Source organism: Calypte anna, chromosome 12, assembly GCF_003957555.1.
Source record: "Calypte anna isolate BGI_N300 chromosome 12, bCalAnn1_v1.p, whole genome shotgun sequence".
NCBI classification, from domain to species: domain Eukaryota; kingdom Metazoa; phylum Chordata; class Aves; order Apodiformes; family Trochilidae; genus Calypte; species Calypte anna.
Genome location: NC_044258.1, coordinates 3149461 through 3163393, shown reverse-complemented (window position 1 = coordinate 3163393; position 13933 = coordinate 3149461). Strand labels below are relative to the sequence as shown.

At 43.8% G+C, this 13933-nt stretch overlaps 1 protein-coding gene across 1 annotated transcript in view; it reads left to right on the top strand.

Annotated features, from left to right (window-relative positions):
- Window positions 1-12871, top strand: part of EFCC1 (EF-hand and coiled-coil domain containing 1) — a 41747-nt gene extending 28876 nt beyond the window's left edge. Inside the window, 6 exon segments of the mRNA XM_030458605.1 lie at window positions 1547-1692; window positions 2507-2627; window positions 2915-3071; window positions 9057-9215; window positions 11216-11285; window positions 12738-12871. Coding sequence (XP_030314465.1) covers window positions 1547-1692; window positions 2507-2627; window positions 2915-3071; window positions 9057-9215; window positions 11216-11285; window positions 12738-12871 — 787 coding nt within the window.
- The last annotated feature ends 1062 nt before the right edge of the window (window positions 12872-13933 follow it).

Genomic DNA, 13933 nt, shown 5'->3' with positions numbered 1-13933 from the left:
GAATCTGCTGTTGTAAGTCCTGAACTGTATGGAAAGGATGGAGGGGTTTTTCCACCAAACTTCCTCACATTCCTAAATTGAAACCAGGCTGCCAGCTGTAAGAGGTTAATACCAACCAGCAGCTCATTAAACACCAGAGCTGTGACCCAGTTTGCCAGGAAAGATTTTCAAGATGTAGAATATTCTCAGTGGTTTATGGATTAAAATCTTAACCAACTTTGAGACTACAAGGAGTGTTCAGTGAAATGCCAGTATCTTTATGTTATGGGAACTGACTCTGGAAACCTCTGGAATCCAAACAGATCCAAACTGCAGCTCAAGACAAAGAGAGCAATCTGCACACCACCACCTGCAAGCCTCAAGAAACTGTAAGGGATTCTTATTGAGTACCAGACACCCCAAAACATTTTTGCCTTAAAAGAAAGGAAATCAGCACATTTTGGAGGGAAAAAAATTACAAAATGTAAACTTGATGTGAAAGGAACTACTACTACATCCCAAAGTAATTGTCCACAACACTGAGGCTCTGTGATGCTTCCTGGAGCCCTCAGTTTGAATGCCCAAGCTTAACAGTGCTTTTGATTTGTGCACTACTTCCTAATTATTTTTTCTGAACTACTGAAGCTAAATGACAAGGCAGGCTGCATTCTGGAGGCTGCCATTTCCCTTGACATTACAGGAAATCCAGTTGTTGCTAAGCTAAATAACACCAGAAATTGTTAACAAAAAGATGTCATTAGTTTTTCCATCGTCAGCTCTCCTCCAGGGGCTACAGGTGCTCTTCCTAAGCATGGCTGAGCTCCACTTCTGTCCCTACAGATATTTTGAAACACTGCCTTTTCTTGTTGGTAAATTACATTACTTAGTATGTTGTCACCGGCAACAAGGGAATGAATATTGGTGTAGTTGCTGATGGACTGACAGCAGCTGTGAGATGAAACAAGAGCTCTCTGCAATAATTCTCTCAAACTTGGCATCAGCTTTTCTGTTACTAAAGTCCAGTTTTAACCTGTGGATGCACTTGTAGGCAGGAAATATGCAGAAGATTTGTACAAAAAGTTGATGTTATCCAACTTGTTTCAGGAGGGCCAATTTGCTAAGTGCTTTAACTCTCATTTTTTGTTTAGCAACATGTGTGAAGTAAAAAGAACATTCACCATACCAAAACTAATCTTAGAAATTACTTAGAGGGAACTTAATTTATGGTAAAACTCCTGAATTGGATTTTTCTTCTGCTTATTGATTCTTTGTGAGCTACATAGCAGCTCCTACAGGGAAAGTACATTTACCATAGGGTCTGACTTAGAACATACCCTGATGTAAACACTGAAAGGAAATTTTCTCTGAAATAGTGAAAAAAGCAGCAAAGGAAATGTACCCTATAGGAAATGTATAATATTATATATTATACACCCCACACAGACAAGCTTGGCAGGGCCTGGATTGTATTCAGGCAGCTCCATCCACATCCACCCCACGCTGGGCATACTTCTTTTAGGTTTTCAACTTTCCTACAAATCCACTTTACTTTGCCTTTCTTTTCCAGGTCAGAAATGGGGAGATTCCAGCTGTCCTCAGGAAGCAGCCCCGAGCAGAAGGTGGGAGCAGCTTTCCCAGAGGGCAGCTCCAGCCTGGCTGCTGCGCAGCACCATCAAGGATCTCCCCAGGGCAGAGCTGGGATGGCTGAGAACGGTACCCAACACACCCCCCAACTACTTCACTTCCTCACTGAGTTGTAAGATCCTCAGCAGAAAAACTAACATAGATACTAAGCCACCAAAGCCACACACCAATCCTAATGAATCTTGAAAAAATAAAAGATAATATCCCAGCTTTCCATGGAATTATGTTTAGTAAAAGACTGAATGTATTGCCTATAGCTCTGATTTAAAACTGCTTTTTTGCACAAGTTTCACCTCCTGGCTTAAAAATACAAAACTTTCACCAATTTGTAAATAAAATATCAGAACATCAGCTAAAATAATTTCCAAGGAAACCATTTGCAGTTAGGTAAAAGATCCATCACACTGAAACATTAGATAGCTAGGGGTCTAGTATTACATTTACATATTAAAAACACTGTTCCTACAAAACACAGTGAAAGAATGAATTGAAAAACATTTATATTAAATTCCTGTACCCTGAGTACGAATTCAGCTGGTACAATGACTGTGAAAAAGAAAATCTTCCCCAGTACAGTGGTTTCAGACTCCTCTTGCAAAGTGTAACTCAGCTGTGTACACAAACAGGAACTGCCCCCTAGTACTACACTGATCCTTAGAGTTACTTAAAAAAAAAAAAAAGAGAATTGAAGTGAAACAGCCACAAGTTACCTGCACCAGGATGCTGAAGTCTCCAGGCTCCTAACCCCTGCTCCTTGGTGCAGCTCCTACCCAGGGCACTGGGGAGTAGTCTGGTGGAAGTCTAGGGAGGTGGTGGAGGTGATACAGGTGCAGCCCCAGAGTGTTGCTGGGGGGTTGCTAAGGGCTGTTGTTACTCTCTCCAGCAGAGGCTCAGCTGCTGTGTCTGGTGGAGGGCCAGGCTGCCCCTGAAGAAGAGGAGGGGAAGAGGGCAGGAGGCTCCCATGGGAAGGAAAGACCAGCCAAGCTCCCCTGCTGGGGCAGTGGGTAGGTTGCTAGATTCCTGCTGTTTAAGCCTTTTCCAAAGGTTATTTCCTGGCCTGAAGGTCCCCTGGCTTCAGTAGGAAGCAGCAGAAGGCTTTGCCCGCCTCTGACAGCTCCTGGGAAGCAATCCTGAGGGCTGTTCCCACCTAACCTGGGCCTTTCTCAGCTAGGATGCTGATTCCTGATCCCTGCTGCTAAGAGTTCTGCAGGAAAAGTGGCTTTGACAAATGTGAACCTTCATCTTGAGCTTCCACTAACTTCTGTTGTTGTTTTTTGATGTATCTATATAGATGTGATGAAAAACTGTGGGAAAAGCTGATGTTTCACTTGGAGGCCAGCAGCAGTGATGGGCAGGAGCTGGAGCTGGCAGAGAGGATCCCCCAGCTCACTGAACAGCCTGAGCTGAAAGGGCACCAAGGGAAGAAACTGGAAACAAATATGGAAGAGGTAACAGGTGGCAAGCAGAGCATGAATGAGTTAATTCTGTATCTTTAAGTAGCTGCATTTATACCCCCAGGCATCGGTATTTTATCCTGGCCATTCCACTCCCTAGTGCTGCTGTTTCCCACTGTGCTCTCAGCCAGCTCAGGCACCTCCTGCTTCCCTGTAACACATCTCCAGTCTGATTCCAACCTGGAACTCTGTTTCTTTGGAGGATGAGATGAACACCAGTCATGGGCTGTTCAAATACCCTCCTTTATTTAAAAGGCTGGTCATTGGTGGTAGCACCACAGCCAGAGGTTAAGCAGAAGATGCTCAGACCTCCACCTCCTCTGGGGATACAGCAACTATTCCAGAAATGCTGACTGAGATCCAGGGTCTCACTAGTTTGGAATCCTTTGGAGGAGATGATCCAGGTGACTTGAGCTGCTCCTCAGGCTCTGCCAACAGATCAATTTTAATATTTTAATTTAATATATGAATTATATTAATTAATACTAATATTTTAATTTAATATATTTTTAAACAAGAGCTTTTAGGTTTAGCAGCTTCTTCAGCTTTCCTCCAGCAGGGAGGTAAAAGCCCCACTGCAGTACCCCTGGGATTTACTGTTAAATAATGGGGTAAATAATGGGGCTGTTGCTGGGTGCAGATTTAACTGCTGGCAATCTTACTGGGAAACAGAAATAATGCATGCCATGCACTGCTTTGGTCTGCTTTGCTTCAAGGTTCAGTTAGTGCTTGCTCAGTATTTTATCTCCCTTTTTTTAAAAAGGCATAAAGATTTCAGTAGTTTTTGGAAGAATTATATTAATGGGTAAGCCATTTAAATTAATAGTAAATTATTCAGCTTCTTTAGATGTTGCCATTTCCTAGTATTTTGTATCATTTCCCCCCTTGACTAAATTAAATTAGAGTGTTTACTTGTGAGGGAAAACAAATTTAAAACCAGAATAAAATCATACTTGTGTCTTATCTATTTTGCAGTGCTCAATATATTCCAGCAATACTTCTCAGAGGAACAGAAAGCTTCCTACTATACTGCTTAACATCATTCCACATAAGAAACTACATTTATTCTCAAACTTATTCTCAAACTAACAAACTAGTTAGTTCCAGTTTTGTTCTTTGGCATTTGTCTTCTGCAGTATCACATTGCCTTCTTTTTCATCTCTGCTGATGGGTATCAGCTCTGTGCACTTTGTTCAGAAAAGTACCAGCACTGAGAGATTAAAACAAAATTCTAGGACAAAAGTGGAATCTCTTGCTCTTGATTTAAAGACAAGCAGGGGGTGAATAAGACAGAGCCATTCACTGCAACATTAGATCAGAGGGATGAATCATTTTGAGCCTTTGTTACAAATTTATTCTCAAAACCCTCTTTTATTTAGCCAGCACCTGAATCTTATGTGTAGTTATAGGTTTGGCATTTTTGATGCTACAAATCAGACAAGTGATAAGAAATTCCTTTCAAAAAGGTGACTTCCTGTAGCCAACAAAAAGAGCATTTCTAACTCTTAATTCACTCTCATCTAACTTGATATAATGGCTCAATAAATCACTAAGAACACTTCCTCTGAAGACCTGACAAATGACCTTTTACATTGCTCTATATACTTCCATTTGGACCTGCTCAATGCTGAAAATAAGACCAATAACAACAAAGCTAACATAAAAACCTCAGCAAGCAAATGAACAGCCAGACTCTCCAATGCTGAGCAATCCAGAGCAATGCTGAAACCAGAGGAGAAGAGTTCTGAAATGGACATGTCTACAAAGTTCTGCTTTCCAACAACTTGAGCATTTAACAGCAGTTTCTGCTGAAGACAGGGTGATGAAGGTGTCAGGACCTGGGATAACAGATGGAGAAAACATGAGTGAATTCTAAAAATAAAGTGGTCTGCTGCCAAGTGTAGTGTTGCAAAGCCATGGCAATGATTTTCTATAAAAGCTCACGTGCAAGCTGCCAGCTTAATTAAAAAGACAATTAGTTTATGGCCTGCCATACAGGGGCAAATTAGAAGTTTACCCTGATGTCATGCACATGATGGCAAACAGCAGCTGCTTAGAGAGAAGCAATGAAACAGGACAGAGGATTTTCCTCCTGCTCCCTCTCACCTGGTTCCCAAGGCACCAGGACATACACATCTGGATCTGGATGTTGCCAGGAGTGCAGGTTAATGCCAGTAGTGGAGCTATTAACCATTAATTCCCCTTTCCTTTCTTTGAAGCTAGCAATGCTTGTGGTATCTCAGGGCAAGGACTCCCACATGCTACTTAGAAAGGAACAGATTTTGATGGTTTGGTTTGCTTTGCTTTCAGTTTGCTGCCTGATCATCCACTGTCACCTGGGTTTTGTGCTTGGAAATCAGCAAACCGCCTCTCTCTTATAATTTTACAGACCTTTGTCACCAGAAATACTGCCTTATTACCACCTTTCCCAGTCTGCCTCAGCTCTCATGCTAGAGACACCATTACTGACTTCTGCTGTCTTACTTTTTTTTTTTCCATGTACTTTTCAAGCACTATGACCCTTTTTGAATGAAAAGAAAATGTCCTTAACAATGAAATGCAAACCCTTCATGGCACAGTCAGAGTTCCTTTCCTCATGGCTCCTTTACATCTCTGCTGGACTTGTCCAGAAGCTCCAGCTCTTCTATATCTCTTTGTGATCAGCTGCCACCAGAGCACGCATGTGACACTGGGTGCCTGTCCCACATGCCTTACTTGCATTACTGGCACTGAATTTCACCTGCCCCAAGCTGGTCAGTGTCAGGAACTGCTTTAATTCTTCACAGTTAGCTTTCCTTTTGATTATCCCCAAAAAATTGTATTGAGAGCAAACTTCAAACACTTTGACATTCAGCTTCTGTAAAAATGATTTCTCAGTATTAGTGGATAGCTCAGGTCTTAGCACAGCTCCTTGGGGACCCTGGGAATTATCTGCCTGCCCTGCAAGATGTGTCTGTCACCCTGGGCTCTGCCCCCAGCCTGGGACCAGCTCTACATCCATGCCAGGATTTCTGCTACTGCCCCCTGACAATTACTTTTTACTTTCTTTTTAAGTCTTTGGTGATGAATCTTTTCAAAAGCTTTTTGCAGCTTTGAAATACACGTTATGAACTGAATTACCATTATTCATGTATATATTCCTAGACCCTCTCCAAGAACCCTAACTCCATTACAGTTCCTACCAACTGGCCTGACAGTTCCTGATGCTCTTGAGGTGCCTTGGTGTTCCTCAGATCATCCTCACAGTCTCACTTAAGAACTGCTGCTCCATTTGCCACCCTCTGGTCCTTTGAAGTGAAATGATTTGAAAGGTAAATCCCACAGCCTGGTTCAGCACTTCATTCTGCTGTTCTCTTCTTCTTTTCTTCCCATTTTGGAAATGTTTCTCAGGTTCATTGCTTGTAAAAAAAAGGCTCCAAGAGCCTCTCTAGCTTCTGAGGGAAATCCAATAGAATTCTTTTCCCTTCCATTCCATAAGGGATTTATGCATATTAATTATTGATTGGCTTTCATGTATTTGCACACCCTACTCTGGAGCTCAACCTTTCCTCATGGCATTCTCCCCCTTCTATAAGAGGGGGAGGTATCAGCTGCTGACTTCTGGAAACTGGTGCTTGGCAAGGTGGTGTTTCCTTTGCACCTCCAAGGCACAGCTCCCAAACCAGGCTTTGCTGGACCAGTCTGGCAAGGCTAAGAACTAAACCCATTCCTAACTGTTGTCCTGATCTTATTGCAAACATTAAGATAAGAACAGATGTAACCTGGCTCAGGAATGCCACCTAGGAGGATGTTTTAATTCATGGGGCACTGAGCCGCTGTCTTCAAGGCCAGGAAGAAAAAAAAACAAACTGCATCCATTTTATCTTTTTTTTTATCCATTTGCCCCTGTATTCAGCCCTGGTGAGGCCACAGCTTGAGTCCTGTGTCCAGTTCTAGGCCCCTCAGCTCAGGAAGGATATCGAGGTCCTGGAGCAGGTCCAAAGGAGGCAACCAGGCTGGTGAAGGGACTTGAGCACAGATCCTATGAGGAGAGGCTGAGGGAGCTGGGGGTGTTCAGGCTGAAGAAGAGGAGGCTCAGGGGAGACCTCATCACTCTCTACAACTCCCTGAAAGGAGGCTGGAGCCAGGGGGGGGTTGGGCTCTTTTCCCAGACGACTTTCAACAAGAGAAGAGGGCAGGGTCTCAAGTTGTGCCAGGGGAGGTTTAGGTTGGATATTAGAAAGAATTTCTTTATGGAGAGGGTGATCAGACATTGGAATGGGCTGCCCAGGGAAGTAGTGGATTCTCCATCCCTGGAGATACTTAAAAAGAGACTGGATGTGGCACTCAGTGCCATGGGCTGGGAACTGCAGCGGGAGTGGATCAAGGGTTGGACTTGATGATCTCTGAGGTCCCTTCCAACCCAGCCAATTCTATGATTCTATCTGTGTGGAAGAAAGGGATGGGGAAACTGGAATCCTGAGGCACCACCCGGTGGCGGGTAGGGTGTAACTGCGGTGAGAGCAGTTTCCTACCTGTAGCAAAGGGAATGGCCAAGAAAAGGGGCTTGAGGAGCAGGCAGGATGCAGAGGCAGCAGCAGCCACTGTGTGCAGATGCCCCGGGTGCCACTCGGGGCTCGGTGTCCCTGTGCCCTGCCCAGCCCTGGTTATCCCACATTCCCAGGAGAGCTCTTTCCACACCTGCAGGGATGGTGATTCCATCCCCTCCCTGGCACTGCTCTCTGGGACATTCCTGTAGCACTATCAGAAGCTCAGCTGACTTTGACTCAGTGGGCACCAGGGGTTTTCTTTTTCTGCTCTGATGGCATTCTGTGGTTTAGGAAACTGAAGTTCCTTCCCATCATTAAATTTCATTAGGATACAAATTTTCACCAAAAATACCTCTTGAAGACTGCATATGAAGGCCTTTAGCTTTTCTAATACAACTTTTTCCTTAGTTATTTCTAAAACTGCAATAAAGGGTGGCAATGAAAATAAATAAATGCAATAAGTGGCAACAAAAAGGGATTAAGAGATCCAGAAATGGCAAGCTTCATTTTTGCTTTGATTTCGTTTCTCAGTGAAATATTATTAAAGAGATTGTGTGTGCAACAAGAAAGTACAAAAAAGTAACATCTCAGTGCTCTCTGAGGTCCAAAAGTAATATTTAAGTGATGTGTTTTCCAGGGGATGCTTTTCAGGCTCTTTTTAGCAACCTGGTCACGAATCTGCAACAGGCCTGGGGCTCTGACAGTCAAAGATATTTTACTTTTGCCAGTGGTGTGGAAGCTTTGTAGTCAAAAATACATCACTTCTGTTTTGCATTGAGACAAAAGCAAGAGTTGGAATCCTGAACATTTTTCCACAGGGAGGCCTCAGAGAACTGAGAAGTCATTCCAGCTGTGAGGAGTCTTCTTCTGCCTAGAACTTCTGCAGTGCTCCCAAGCCTGCTTGAACCTGGACTTTTCTTGGTGTGCTTCACCAAGCAAGCAGACCAATGGTTTGCAGAACCAGAATCTGAATTATTTTTTTCCTTAAGGCACCTTTTTTTCTTTACAAAACCAAAATATTTGGAAGAAATTAGCTAATTGCCTTCTTATTCTACTGAATGTACAGATGATTGAGTGGGATGTAGGAGTTGGCAGACAAAAATACAAGCCCACTGGTGAAGGCACAGAGATGAGTTATGCTTCACAGAGAAGGTCAATGATGGAAATGATTAGAAAGCTGAAAGAGTAATGGTAGTGCTTGAAATTTCTGAATGATCTGCTTGCCTCCAGTCTGAATGACTGCCCTGATGTGCATGAGCAAAGGATGCATTTCCTAGCAACCACTGAGCCTTCCCTTTCTGCAGAACATTAAAGAAATGTACTTGCCTTCAAAATAACCTTCAGGAGTGAGGTGACATTTCTCAGATAAGGGGGGGAAAATTAGCTTTGCAGTTATTGGGCAAGAAAGTGAAAAGCTTCAGCTCTCTCCATTTCCTGTGTCCTTGTCCAGCTGAAAAGCCCATTGCTGGGGGAACCGCAGCAAAAGGCAGAGGAGACAGAGCTGCTGAAGATGGAGCTGCAGATGTTGGAGACTGAGAGAGTTAGGCTGTCCCTGGTGGAAGAAAAGCTCCTGGATGTTCTACAGCTCCTTCAACAACTCCGAGACTTGGTATGGCAAAAAAAGACTCACAACTGTTTTTGAAAGTGTTCCAGGCTAAAAAAGGATCTTTACACCTTATCTTAAATACAGGGGATGGTTTTGCATGTGTTTGCCCTGGGAACTGGCTGGTGATTGCAGGAAACTTTTAGACCTCTATGGATGACTTGAAACCTCTTATACCTAGATCTCTAAGCTGTCATTATCTTCTAAAAAAAATTTTAGAGGAAACACGAAAAACAAAAATTCTAGTGATCAGAAAGGTTCTAGAAGATCCTTTATTTTTCCCTCCTGAAAAGGCTCTTCATTTACCTGCATCCTACAGTGGCACTGAGTCAGTATTAAAGGAATAAAAGTCCTTCCTAGATACAAAGAAAGTACTTTTTGTGAGAAGTGTCTGACCCACTTAATAATCCAAATATGGACCTATAAAAGCTGATGTACTAACATCCCAGAAATACCTGGACACTGTGGCAGCTCAGACCTTTAGAAAATAAGTTTAAAGCTCCTGCATTAATGATAATGGGAATGATAATGGTAAGGACTGGTGAAAATATGGGAAAACTGGATAATGTGCAGCACACAGACTGGACTGCTAGGACCCAATTTATTTGCCAATGGCTGAGGGTTCTCATTTTTCAGCAAATCTCTGCTTTATTTGTGTGAGATCAGAACATCTCCTCAGCTATCACTTTGAAGTGTGCTCATGTTCCACTGATGAGTCTAGGGAGCAAGGGCAATATCTCATCATCTGATAACTTATTTTAGCACTTGACAGGGAAATTCTGCTGTCACATTGCAAGTCTGACACTTGCATCAATACCAATCCAGGGGAGGGTTAAACTTGTAAAGGCTGTGACTGGCAACAAGCACAATAACCTTTTGTGTTAAGACTTCACCATGTCATCCCCCGGTCAGTGGTGTTACAGCAAATCATTCCTGCTCAGGAGCCAATCCATCACAGGAGGTGCCACATCTCGGTGACAACAGCACTTCCAGCTAATGCCACCACTGCTCCCTGAGCACCAACACAGCCCCCATGCTGCCAACAGACACATTCACAGCATTCCCAGGAGAGTTGAGCAAGGATCCCCTAAGTTCCTGATGAGATCTAGCTTAGACAAAAGAAAACTTCTTCATCAGAAACTGATTTGAGCTGTCACTTCCTCAGCAGATTCACATTCTTGTTTTAAAAACCTCAAGCATCTCATTTGCACCAGAATCTCCCAGATAGCAATGACTGTCCAGAGGCTCTGGTGGGGCTGGTGATGTGGTGTGGAATCCCAGCCCAGTGCTCTCCAGGACAGCCCAGCCTGGGGCAGACAAGCAGAAGGTGGCTGAGGTGTCAGGAAGCACTGCCAGGGTTGGCAGACCACCCTTCCTCCAGAATAACTTCCACTTGCTTGTACTCGTGAAATGGGAACAAGAAGAACCCGTCCCTGCAGATCTGGGCGCTCTGGGGGCTGATTACACTGATTGCAAGGCCACCCCTCAGAATGTGTCTCCACAGCAAGTGTAGAGAGTTTTTCCAGACACATTAGGTGTCCCACCAGACAGCTAATATGCAACAGCTTCTGGAAAAGGCCATCCAAATCCTGAGGACTGATTCCCAGTGCTTCCCAGTGCTGGGCCCCAGAAATGGGTCCCACACCAAGCCTGTCCCTTCACACAGCCCCAGCACAGGGCTGAAGCTTTTGTCATGCATGCTCTGCTCACACTCCTTGAAGGTTTTTTGCCTTTTGTTTAGTCTGGAAAATTCTAATTTTTTCCACTGAATAACTGCTATTTATCTTTCTACAGCCATACTGAGGAACTGGAGCTCTCCACAGTCTGCTCTTATTTGAGCAGTACCTAATATAAAGGGCTTGAAAATAAAGCCTTGTGTTATCAGGATTCAGTTTCATTCAGATTTGATTTTCAAATGCAAATGCACTGTGCCTGGATTTTGCTGCATATGTTCAGAGTGGTGAAGGACATATTTGTGCCATAATATTATTTTGGTTTTTTTAAAGAACATATCTAAACGAGCCTTGGGGAAAATCCTGCTGAGCACTTTGGAGTCCTGCCATGACCCCCAGCCTGGTAAGAAAAATAAATTACATATCAAGACCAAGAAGCACAGAAAGTGTCCTTTGGGGAAAAACATGAGATAATGAACAGATGAGTAGGGAAAAAATATTTCAGCTACTGGGGGACAGGCTAAGGAGAAAGAAGTACTATGTAAGAAGATTAACTATGGAAAGTTACACTTTCTAGTCTGTGACACACTGGAAACAGGACCACATCCAGGGCTTTTTTTGGTCAAATGTTCATTAGAATTTGGCCTTAGGGGAACAATTTGATATCTCACTAATGTCTGTAGGGCTTCATTGATATGAGAAATGAGAAAACATGACTTAGTCTTTCAGGCACCTATTTATCAGGTTTGCTATCCCACTGAGTGTTGTATTCCTCTGCTGCAACACAAACCTATCCACAGCCCAGAGAATGTCTGTACAGAAACCCCATCAAACCTGCACTCCTCTTGCCTCTTCCTCTGATGAAAATTCAGCTTGCAAACTCCTCTTCCTGGCCAATCGCCTGCTGTGCCAGAGCTGCCTTTGTAGAAACCCTGGAGAGATCCCAGCCAGGAGGTTTAGATTTGATTGCTTTGTTCCTCTTTACCTTCATGAAATGAACATCCTGTCCCGAGCCTAACAACAGGGTTTGGAGGTGCTTTCAATAGTCAGACACGAGATTATAAAAGACTCCACGTGGCCTGAAGGTTTAATTTTGAAGACTGTTATTAACAGTGCTTTAGGGAGAATAGCCTACAAAGCACCCTGGGTTTTGCAGTTTCCAAGCCTTGTTGTTACTAGTGTCCAGCAAGTCAGGGTGAGAGAGCAAAGGCAGAACTTTGTTGGTTCCAGGACACCAACACCCAGAGAGAAACTATGTCTGAGCCATGGCTCAGACAAGAGGAGCCTGGTAGTGTCTAACACAGTGTCCAGAAGTTTCTCCTCCCTCTCCTGCAAAGGAATGAATGCTGCTGGAACAAAGTGCCTCTCTCTGTTCAGGCAGCACAGCTCAGCTTCCTAAAATGACAGCCAGGAGTGCAGCAACCTCCTGCAGCTCTGTCCATTCTGCACCACTGCTGCCAGGCTCATCTCTCCTTTCAGTTTTCTGCCTGTGCACTTGGTATGACTTCAGCAGCTTTCTCAGGTCTTTGTAATCAAACATCTTCCTTTTTGATGTGGCTTAAGTAGATGGTTGGATTAGCACCTCTCTATTGTGATAGGAAATAGTCTTTGTGCACATAAGAGTTCAGTGAATGAGCAGGGAATGAAGCAAAAGCACCAGCAGAGACAACAGCCCTTGAACCCTGTCCCACTTTCATTTTTATAAGGACAGGAGTTCATTATTTGGTCTCAAAATTCAGATATTTCATGCTCACTACCTCTGAGCACCTATGAGAAAAAGAGTTTGTGTGACAACTGTTGAACTGCAACGTTCTCTCATTGTCCAAATGATAATATTGTGATTTTCTTTAAAAAGGAAAAGCCCACCTGTTTGAAGTCCTAGATACCCTTTACCAGGAGCTGAGAGCCTGTGAACTCTTCCAAAGGCAGCCTGCAGAGAAGGTGCAGGGTCAGCAGTCCTTGGCTAACCCACTGGTCATCTCATGCTGAGCACCAGTGCCAGCTCCAGCCCTCAGGACCAGCCCAAGAGCTCCTGCATCCAAGCACACCTTGGGTGAAAAGGATTTGTCCAGTTCCATGGAGCTCAGTAATGAAGAAGAGTAACAAATTCAGCTATGAAATCCAAGTTGTGTTATTGTGGGAAGAGCACCAAGTCCTCAGCTCCCATCAAACCCCCCCAAACATGGAAGAGCATTCAGGTGCTGTGTGGATCACAGAATCTCAGAACCATCAGAGTTGGAAGGGACCTCTAGAGATCATCCAGCCCAACCCTCTCACTGAAGCAGGATCACCCAGAGCACATCAGCCAGGACTGCATCCAAGCAGGTTTTGAGTATCTCCAGAGAAGGGGACTCCACACCCTCCCTGGGCAGCCTGGGCCAAGGCCTTGTCACCTTCAGAGTAAAAAAATTTTTTCTAATGTTTAACTGGAACTTCCCATGTTCCAGCTTGTACCCCTTGCCCATCGTCTTGTCACTGGGAAGCACTGAGAAAGGGTCCTGCTCCATCTGCCTTGCACCCACCCTTGAGCTGCCAGCATGAAGAGCTGGTGTATGGAATGTGTTTGGGTGTGTGTCTCTATTTGGGAGTCAGTTATTCACCTTATTTAACTCTAAAGTTAGATTTGTCATTGCTCTGCTGAGTGTTAGACTTGTAATTCTAGAGCTGCCTTGGAAATCTGCAACTGCCTTTCCTGATGATAGGCTTTGAGTTCCCATTAGAAGTTCAATTTAACCACTTGAAAAAGGTACAAAGCAATCTTGGTTCCTGGGCTCTCAGGGAAAGGAAAGGCTGAAAAATGCATTTTGCAACAGCTGTCATTGTGGCATTAGCAAAGGCCATGTGCAGTCCATAACTTTGTTCTCTCATTTAATTTCCCTCAGTGCAACTGCAGAGGCACAAAGCTGAGCCCCACTTGCAGAGAAATGACTGTAAAGTGCTGGGCATAATCCTGGTGTCACACAACATTTTAATCAGTAAAAAAATAATTCCTGGGGGTAAAAGTAAAATAAAGTTTGCTTCCAAGATGCTTTTGCTGTTTCATTCAATTGT